The following is a 10195-nucleotide window of genomic DNA, read 5'->3' on the forward strand; positions in this document are numbered from 1 at the left end:
ATAATGGATGATTACTTAGTGAAAATAATAAAAAAAAAGATGGTGGAGTGATGATAAAGATTAATGTGACTTAGATGTGTTAAGTAGATTTGATTCCAAATTTTGCTCTCTGGTCTTCAGCTTCAACTCCAAATTAAATAAAACCTTTGAGAAGATAGATAGATAATGTAGGGTCAGGCCTTTTTCTGGAAAGAAGGACTTATGTTTATGTAGCCTAGTAATGCAAGCAGAAGAAATGCTAAGACACATGAACTATCTTAATTTTTTACAAAGAAGTGAGTCTCTTGTAAATCTCATTGTAAAACTAACCTCTTCCTAACCTGGCACCTTTGGCCTACACCAATTGGCCTTAAACAGAGAACCACACTTTTACGAGGTTTAAAACCTAGCTTTGCACACTTTGCTTCTGGCAGCGCACGTGGTCTCAAGGAACCACATGGTCTGGCCTTTTGTCTGTGTATTTCTCCTTGTCAGCCATATTGTCTACATACCATGTGTGGCCATGTCGGCCGTCGATGTGAGTCATGCACGTGCGAGCCTCTCCGCCATCTTGGACATCTAGGAACGGCAACACCTCTTGGAAAAACCACATACTCACCCGACACAATTGCGTTTAGCGAGAAAATGCGAAAGAAGAACTTTTGATTGCTTTCCAAATACTACGACTGAAGGCTTGTTACAATAAGGTGAATCTAACAATTAACCACGTAGTCACATTTAAAAAGTCACACATCTTGACATACTATATCTCTAAAAATACAAGTAACATAATTTTCATTATTATTGAAATTATACATAACTATCACGGCCAAATCATCTAAGTTATCTTTAGCTCATACAGTCGATGCTTTAGTTTGGTTAGCACATGCACATTCAATATGTTAGCAGCTGGTAGTTAGCAATGCCACGCACCTCTGCTTTTCTCATACAGAGTTAATATATTTGAATGGATAGTTAGTCATTGTTTTATTTTTGTTATCCTCGTTTTAAGAAATATGCCATCATTGACTGGCTTGACATCCTCAACAGAGGCCAAGAGTGAGTATAAATATCATGGAAATATCTGGAAATCAGATCCTGCCTATTGTGATTTCAGCATAATGTAATTTTTAATTTGAGAATGATATATGATTATTAACTCCAGTATGCATGCCTCTGATTTACTGTCGCATTACACACTATTAGAAGAACAAGTGGTTTAAGAATTCCAGAGTAAAGTTTTTTTGTTAACATACAAGTAAAGACCTTTACCTTACATCACATTAGGTTTTATTTAATACTGTTAAAGAAAATATACATTACATAACAAGACAAATGCATTTTTCATATAGTCATCGGCAGTTGACATCAGTTAATGTTAAATACAAGAACTTCAGAACTTATTCTTAAACACCAAACTGAGTGACAGTTTATGCCAATAAGTTTAAGGCTAAAATATTTTTGTCCCTGACAAGTGTTAATTAACTCGTGGTGTAAATGATTGTATTTGATTCATGATCCGTACGGATCGCCCACCACGGTTCAGCAGGTATATGAACTGTGGATTAATTGCAAACTTTAATGTCTCATCCAAGACAAAGTCAACAAACTACTGTAAGCACAAGTCATGGGCAGACAGCATGTCGCTAACAGGGATTTTGAAGGGTAACGATCAAACCAGCATCTAACGGGTCTGAAGTGACATCTGTAGGTATGTTTACACGCTGTTTGATGTGCTGCAGCTGATTAGGAAGGTATCTTGCCTCATATTGCAATAATTGAGCATTGAATATTTCATATATTTTATTTTATTTTGTTTAAACATTGGACATCTTAAATGTTGTTTTCATTTAAGACCATGGGCAAAAGTTCCTTGCTGTTTCTTGCTGTAAGTGTGTTACAGAATAAATGGAAAACAGAGTTTTATTTGTTTGACTCAAATCCGTGATACGATCCGAACCGTGAGTTTTGTGATCCGTTGCACCCCTAGTGTCAACATGTCAGCTTTGTAGACTATATTGTGTATGTCGTGCACATAGATAAGAGTGTGTAAGTCATGTATTTGATACATGTATTAATACTTTCTGATGTGAACCTACACTTTTAGATCTGTGAATGTTTTTAGTGTTCAGTCGAAAGAAGAACTTTTGATTGCTTTCCAAATACTACGACTGAAGGCTTGTTACAATAAGGTGAATCCAACAATTAACCACGTAGTCACATTTAAAAAGTCACACATCTTGACATACTATATCTCTAAAAATACAAGTAACATAATTTTCATTATTATTGAAATTATACATAACTATCACGGCCAAATCATCTAAGTTATCTTTAGCTCATACAGTCTATGCTTTAGTTTGGTTAGCACATGCACATTCAATATGTTAGCAGCTGGTAGTTAGCAATGCCACACACCTCTGCTTTTCTCATACAGAGTTAATATATTTGAATGGATAGTTAGTCATTGTTTTATTTTTGTTATCCTCGTTTTAAGAAATATGCCATCATTGACTGGCTTGACATCCTCAACAGAGGCCAAGAGTGAGTATAAATATCATGGAAATATCTGGAAATCAGATCCTGCCTATTGTGATTTCAGCATAATGTAATTTTTAATTTGAGAATGATATATGATTATTAACTCCAGTATGCATGCCTCTGATTTACTGTCGCATTACACACTATTAGAAGAACAAGTGGTTTAAGAATTCCAGAGTAAAGTTTTTTTGTTAACATACAAGTAAAGACCTTTACCTTACATCACATTAGGTTTTATTTAATACTGTTAAAGAAAATATACATTACATAACAAGACAAATGCATTTTTCATATAGTCATCGGCAGTTGACATCAGTTAATGTTAAATACAAGAACTTCAGAACTTATTCTTAAACACCAAACTGAGTGACAGTTTATGCCAATAAGTTTAAGGCTAAAATATTTTTGTCCCTGACAAGTGTTAATTAACTCGTGGTGTAAATGATTGTATTTGATTCATGATCCGTACGGATCGCCCACCACGGTTCAGCAGGTATATGAACTGTGGATTAATTGCAAACTTTAATGTCTCATCCAAGACAAAGTCAACAAACTACTGTAAGCACAAGTCATGGGCAGACAGCATGTCGCTAACAGGGATTTTGAAGGGTAACGATCAAACCAGCATCTAACGGGTCTGAAGTGACATCTGTAGGTATGTTTACACGCTGTTTGATGTGCTGCAGCTGATTAGGAAGGTATCTTGCCTCATATTGCAATAATTGAGCATTGAATATTTCATATAATTTATTTTATTTTGTTTAAACATTGGACATCTTAAATGTTGTTTTCATTTAAGACCATGGGCAAAAGTTCCTTGCTGTTTCTTGCTGTAAGTGTGTTACAGAATAAATGGAAAACAGAGTTTTATTTGTTTGACTCAAATCCGTGATACGATCCGAACCGTGAGTTTTGTGATCCGTTGCACCCCTAGTGTCAACATGTCAGCTTTGTAGACTATATTGTGTATGTCGTGCACATAGATAAGAGTGTGTAAGTCATGTATTTGATACATGTATTAATACTTTCTGATGTGAACCTACACTTTTAGATCTGTGAATGTTTTTAGTGTTCAGTCGAAAGAAGAACTTTTGATTGCTTTCCAAATACTACGACTGAAGGCTTGTTACAATAAGGTGAATCCAACAATTAACCACGTAGTCACATTTAAAAAGTCACACATCTTGACATACTATATCTCTAAAAATACAAGTAACATAATTTTCATTATTATTGAAATTATACATAACTATCACGGCCAAATCATCTAAGTTATCTTTAGCTCATACAGTCTATGCTTTAGTTTGGTTAGCACATGCACATTCAATATGTTAGCAGCTGGTAGTTAGCAATGCCACACACCTCTGCTTTTCTTATACAGAGTTAATAAATTTGAATGGATAGTTAGTCATTGTTTTATTTTTGTTATCCTCGTTTTAAGAAATATGCCATCATTGACTGGCTTGACATCCTCCACAGAGGCCAAGAGTGAGTATAAATATCATGGAAATATCTGGAAATCAGATCCTGCCTATTGTGATTTCAGCATAATGTAATTTTTAATTTGAGAATGATATATGATTATTAACTCCAGTATGCATGCATCTGATTTACTGTCGCATTACACACTATTAGAAGAACAAGCGGTTTATGTGAAAGAATTCCAGAGTAAAGTTTTTTTTGTTAACATACAAGTAAAGACCTTTACCTTACATCACATTAGGTTTTATTTAATGCTGTTAAAGAAAATATACATTACATAACAAGACAAATGCATTTTTCATATAGTCATCGGCAGTTGACATCAGTTAATGTTAAATACAAGAACTTCAGAACTTATTCTTAAACACCAAACTGAGTGACAGTTTATGCCAATAAGTTTAAGGCTAAAATATTTTTGTCCCTGACAAGTGTTAATTAACTAGTGGTGTAAATGATTGTAGTTGATTCGTGATCCGTACGGATCGCCCACCACGGTTCAGCAGGTATATGAACTGTGGATTAATTGCAAACTTTAATGTCTCATCCAAGACAAAGTCAACAAACTGCTGTAAGCACAAGTCATGGGCAGACAGCGTGTCGCTAACAGGGATTTTGTAGGGTAACGACCAAACCAGCATCTAACGGGTCTGAAGTGACATCTGTAGGTATGTTTACACGCTGTTTGATGTGCTGCAGCTGATTAGGAAGGTATCTTGCCTCATATTGCAATAATTGAGCATTGAATATTTCATATATTTTATTTTATTTTGTTTAAACATTGGACATCTTAAATGTTGTTTTCATTTAAGACCATGGGCAAAAGTTCCTTGCTGTTTCTTGCTGTAAGTGTGTTACAGAATAAATGGAAAACAGAGTTTTATTTGTTTGACTCAAATCCGTGATACGATCCGAACCGTGAGTTTTGTGATCCGTTGCACCCCTAGTGTCAACATGTCAGCTTTGTAGACTATATTGTGTATGTCGTGCACATAGATAAGAGTGTGTAAGTCATGTATTTGATACATGTATTAATACTTTCTGATGTGAACCTACACTTTTAGATCTGTGAATGTTTTTAGTGTTCAGTCGAAAGAAGAGTTTATTTTGCATGTCAAGGTATGTGGTTGTAGCTGAATAGCCATGCTCTCAAATATGCAATTTGGAGGGTTATTTCATTTTAGTGTGGATTGTCGGTTAATATAATTACTTAATATCTATCAGTCATTCATTTTAGAAAAGTAACTTCATTTTTATGCCCTTTGAATATCCAAGTTCTGGAACAAAGCATTAGATTGTTGGTCAGGGATAAACTTCATAATGATATAATGTAAATTTCTTCAGTGTAATTCTGTTATTTACTCTGTAATCTGTCTCAACCAGAACAATGAAACACGGTTCAGCTCTGCTGTTGCTGCTCTTCCTGGGGACGTGTTCAGCTTCCACCTATCGTAAGTATGATCTGGCTATGTCTGTGATATCTGTGTTATAAGACATTAACAAGTATAATAATAATTTAAAAAAAGGATAATTAGTTGTATATATAATAAAAAGATGGTGGAGTGATATTAAAGATTGGATGTGTTAAGTAGATTTATTCAATTTTTTTTAATATCACTGTGATCACTGGTCTAAAGTTTCAACTACAAACTAAAAAAAAAGTTGGTGACTTGCTGGTGAATAAAGTGGAGCATTTAGCAGCTAAAGCGCCAGATATAACAAAGGTAAAAGCGGAAATATTGGCCTTACACCAGGTGAACAGCAACAAGACTCCAAATAAATGATAATGTAGTTCCGTAACTGTTGGATGTGGAAAAAAGCAACTGTTTGCTAAATGTTCTCCATATCAACTGAAAGGTGATGATAAGTCATTGTTGTGTTCACAACTTGTCACCACTGCCTGCAAAATTTTATTTTTCGCACAACGATTGCAAGGTAAACAGCAGAATTACAGCATCAGTCTGGACCAAAGTGGTGGACCAAATGTCCCTATGGCCACTCTGCTAACATGGCTGAAAACAAAGCATTCAAATCACACTAATGCAGATCACAGGATGGGTAAGCAGAGGTTCTCAGGTGTGATATAAATTCCTCCACAGGGATAAACAACATTAAACTTTGGGAAAAAATGTGTGTATTTCTTTCACAGAAAATGTGGCCTTGCGTGGAAAAGCAACTCTGTCATACCGCATCCAGGGATCGCCTTGGTATGTTTTTGGAGCTACTTCCAATGCCATTGATGGAAACCGTGAATCTGATTACATGGCCGGTTCATGCAGCCACACTACAGCACAGACCAACCCCTGGTGGAGGGTGGACCTGATGGAGTCCTACATGGTCACCTCTGTCATCATAATCAACAGAGGAGACTGCTGTGCAGACAGGATCAATGGGGCAGTGATTCACATCGGCAACTCTTTACAAGACAATGGTGCTGCAAACAGAGTGTAAGTGAACATCCAGTAATTACTCATTAGATTCAGGACTTCTCCCTGGAAAGTGTTGAGCAGATGTTGTAAACCACACAGATCCTGATGTAGCCCATCTACCCTCTATATATGTAGATGGGGCCCTGAGTTCTTCATCCCAATTAACTTTGATATGGTAACTCTGATTAACTTAATGTTATTTATATTGGTTCACTCTAGCAAATGTATACCTCCCAGATATAGCTAAATATTGTGAGACCACAATATAGCAAATAATTGAGTGTACTAGCCCTTTAACACAGTATAGAGGTAACATCTTACTTTAATTGTAAGGCAAAAAAAAAAAATAATAATAATATTAACTTAAACCGTAAGAGTGTTCTCTATTTTCATTTCAAATGACATCACACCTTTTTAGTAGTCCTTATTTCAGGTCATGTAATCCCCCACCGTACCTGTGAAACCCTTTTCTGCCATCAGCTGTTTGTTGTTTAGCTGGACAACATGTTGCTTAGTAATGCAGGCAGCAGAAATTCTAAGACACATGAACTATATTTAATATGTAATAAAAATATATTAATAATCTTATAAAAGTAATAGAAGTTTTTTTAAATACATAAAATAACCTTTAAAGTACTTTAGTTATAAAATGGTTTCCTCTCTCTCTCTTTTAGGGTTGGTGTAATTCCTAGTATCCCAGCAGGCAGGTCTTATACAGTAACTGTTACAAAACACGTGGAGGGACGTTATGTGACTGTGGTTTTACCTGGTCAAGGAAGGATGCTCACACTCTGTGAAGTGGAAGTCTACGGGTACCGTGCCCCAACTGGTGAGAATTGAATATGTGACTGAAGCCACACAAATTTAATTTGCTAGGTGATGCTGGCGCCTCATTTTCTTTACAGCTGTGGTCACAGCACAACTCTCCATTTGAGGCCCCATTTACACCTGGTATTAACATGTGTTCCCTATCTGGATACATAATCTGGATACTGAAATCCAATCAATCAGTCTTTGCATTTACACCTGGTTTTAAAATGTGTTCTCATTGTGTTCTCTCAACGCATTGTGATTGGAATGTGATCGGATCAGCAAGATAACATTTGGAGGTTGTGATTTAGAAAAGAAAGGCATCTGTTCATGGTCACAGTTTGCTTTACCTGGGATGCAGATGATTGTTGACAAGTCTGCCAGATGCGCCTAGCTAATTTGCATATTGAAATGTGATCATAATGTGGGCACAACCGAGAAAACACATTTTAACACTGCATGCCAACATTCACCCATTCACAGACATAGTCATACACTGATGGCAGGTTTACCATGCAAGGTGCCAATGTGCTCATCAGGAGGAGTATCTAATGCATTCACACACACTCTCACATCAATGGCATGGCTTTCGGGAGCAATTTGGGGTTCAGTATCTTGCCCAAGGACATGTTGACATGTGGACTGGAAGAGCTGGGGATCAAACCACTGATCTTCTGATTAGTGGATGACCCACTCTACCTCTGAGACACAGCCACCCCTAAATACACAACATGAAATCTGGCACATTTTGTACTGCCAAACGCTGGTGCATCCTTCAAGATTTACAACAAGCATACGCACAACTATACATAAACTCTCCATCTTTCATTGCAGTTACTTCTCACTACTGGAAAGGACAACAATGTGCAAATAATTGTGACTTTTAGGTTCAAACATCCACAAATTGACAAACACCTTATTCTGCAGATAGCAAGGAAAACTAGGTATCAGTGGTGATGTTTGCAACTGTGTCCTTTTGTACAGGAGAGAACCTGGCACTCCAAGGAAAAGCCACACAGTCATCACTGTATCCATCTGGCATAGCATATAATGCTATAGATGGGAATCGTGCCAGCAATTGGGATGAGGCTTCTTGCTCTCACACAAACTACAACTTCGGTCCCTGGTGGCGTCTGGACCTACAGAAAACCCATAAAGTGTTTTCTGTTAAGATAACCAACAGACATACACAAGCACAACGACTCAATGGAGCTGAGATCCGCATTGGAGATTCTACTGCAAACAATGGCAACAACAATCCCAGGTAGTTTACAGTCCATTAAATAAAATACTACTATGACTAACATTTTGTCATAATGGATATTTGTCATTAGGTTTGTTAGCAGTAACTTATATTTATATTAACCTTTAAAAGCAAATATGAGTATCCATGTATTGATCATTCAATAAGTTAAGAAAATAATTTCTTTTTCTCCTAGGTGTGCTGTGATCACACACATCCCTGAAGGTTCTACCCAAACGTTCCAGTGTAATGGGATGGGCGGCCGCTATGTTAACATAGTCATTCCTGGAAGGAAAGAGTACCTGACCCTGTGTGAGGTGGAGGTGTATGACTCTAGACTGGATTAGATCTCATGAGGTTCAAAATGTGTAACAATGACAATTTACATAGCTGTTATTTAGCTGATGGTCTTTTATAGATTCTGGTTGCAATCATAGCTTAAGCTTCACTTATGACATTGACATCATTAGAGACAACATATGATTAGATCACATTAAAGCTGCATTAATAAAGTTTGACCACTAGGGGGCAGAATAATTCCAAAACATCCTGACAAACAGACCTGACAACATCATCTAGCTGAATAAAATTGTTGTGGCTAATATGTTAGCAAACAGTTGCCCATTTACACATCCTGTCAACAAAAAAACATTAGCATTCATTTGGAGTCATGTATCTGCCTGCAGGATGAATGTGAATCCAATATTCAGTCTCTTTTTAGCTCTAGTTTGGTGTCCATGACTCCTGAAAAAACACATTTGTTCTATAGCTACTAGATACTATATGAAGAGCTGAATTTGTCATACTTCCTCCAATTCATGATATTATGTCTGCTGCAAAACATGAACCTTTTGCTATTGATTTCACATAATTCTTGTTTTTCTGTTTTTAATGTATGGGTTTGGCACCTGGACATTGGTTCTGGCAATTCCCACATTTTAATCTATTATCCAATATGTTTGAATTTCTGTACAGCCTTCTACCCAATAACAACTGTACACCTATCCTAAGGAGACTGTATATGTGTGTTTGCCTTATGCCTTTGTCCTCTTTGATTCTGATGAAAACCCAGTAGTGCTGAAACATTAGTCTGCTTGAATTATTAAAGGCTGCATATCAATCAGTGTGGTCCTGTCTTTTCTCTCTGAAGTGTGCTGTGGGTTTATCAGAGCCTTTTGAGTAGTGAGACTAAACCATACAAATGTGTAAAACCAAAACAATAAACAAAACAGGCTAAAGGGCTCTGTTGGTGATAATTATGTGTTTGTCACTACAAGTGACACTTTTCACATTACGCATAATAATGTCATTCAGCGTATTACAAATATCAACACTGGAGCTGGCTGTACAGGCTGTAGAGTTGTAGGCAGAAGGTGAGGTGTTGACTATTTTGACAAGATAAGATGCAGTCAGGGATAAACTTTACACATTAATACTGATGACAATATAAATGTCTTCAGTGTAATTCTATTATTGACTCTGTAATCTGTCTCAACCATAATAATGAAACATGGTTCAGTTTTGCTTTTGCTGTTATTCCAGGGGACATGCTTGGCTTACATCTATTGTAAGTATGATCTGGCTATGTCTGTGATATCTGTGTTATAAAATGTTAACAAGTAAAATTGCAAAAAAGTGCCCTATAATGGATGATTACTAAGTGAAAATAATAAAAAAAAAGATGGTGGAGTGATGATAAAGATTAATGTGACTT

The 10195-nt window shown here is 36.4% G+C and overlaps 1 protein-coding gene across 5 annotated transcripts; it reads left to right on the forward strand.

Annotated features, from left to right (window-relative positions):
* The first annotated feature begins 1583 nt into the window (after window positions 1-1583).
* Window positions 1584-9601, forward strand: LOC137190882 (uncharacterized). 5 transcript variants are annotated; one of them, XM_067600599.1, is made up of 8 exons: window positions 1584-1690; window positions 2477-2523; window positions 3962-4008; window positions 5383-5450; window positions 6149-6446; window positions 7103-7257; window positions 8223-8502; window positions 8678-9601. In XM_067600599.1, the coding sequence occupies exons 4-8, from the start codon at window positions 5387-5389 to the stop codon at window positions 8826-8828; spliced, it is 948 nt and encodes a 315-aa protein (XP_067456700.1). In that variant the 5' UTR covers window positions 1584-1690; window positions 2477-2523; window positions 3962-4008; window positions 5383-5386; the 3' UTR covers window positions 8829-9601. The 5 variants fall into 5 exon arrangements, with proteins under 5 accessions (XP_067456700.1, XP_067456698.1, XP_067456702.1 ...); XM_067600600.1 differs by lacking the exons at window positions 1584-1690; window positions 2477-2523 and adding exons at window positions 3066-3175; window positions 3572-3656; XM_067600597.1 differs by lacking the exons at window positions 1584-1690; window positions 2477-2523 and adding an exon at window positions 3065-3175.
* Window positions 9602-10195: the final 594 nt, after the last annotated feature.

This window comes from Thunnus thynnus, chromosome 10 (assembly GCF_963924715.1).
Source record: "Thunnus thynnus chromosome 10, fThuThy2.1, whole genome shotgun sequence".
Taxonomy (NCBI): Eukaryota; Metazoa; Chordata; class Actinopteri; order Scombriformes; family Scombridae; genus Thunnus; species Thunnus thynnus.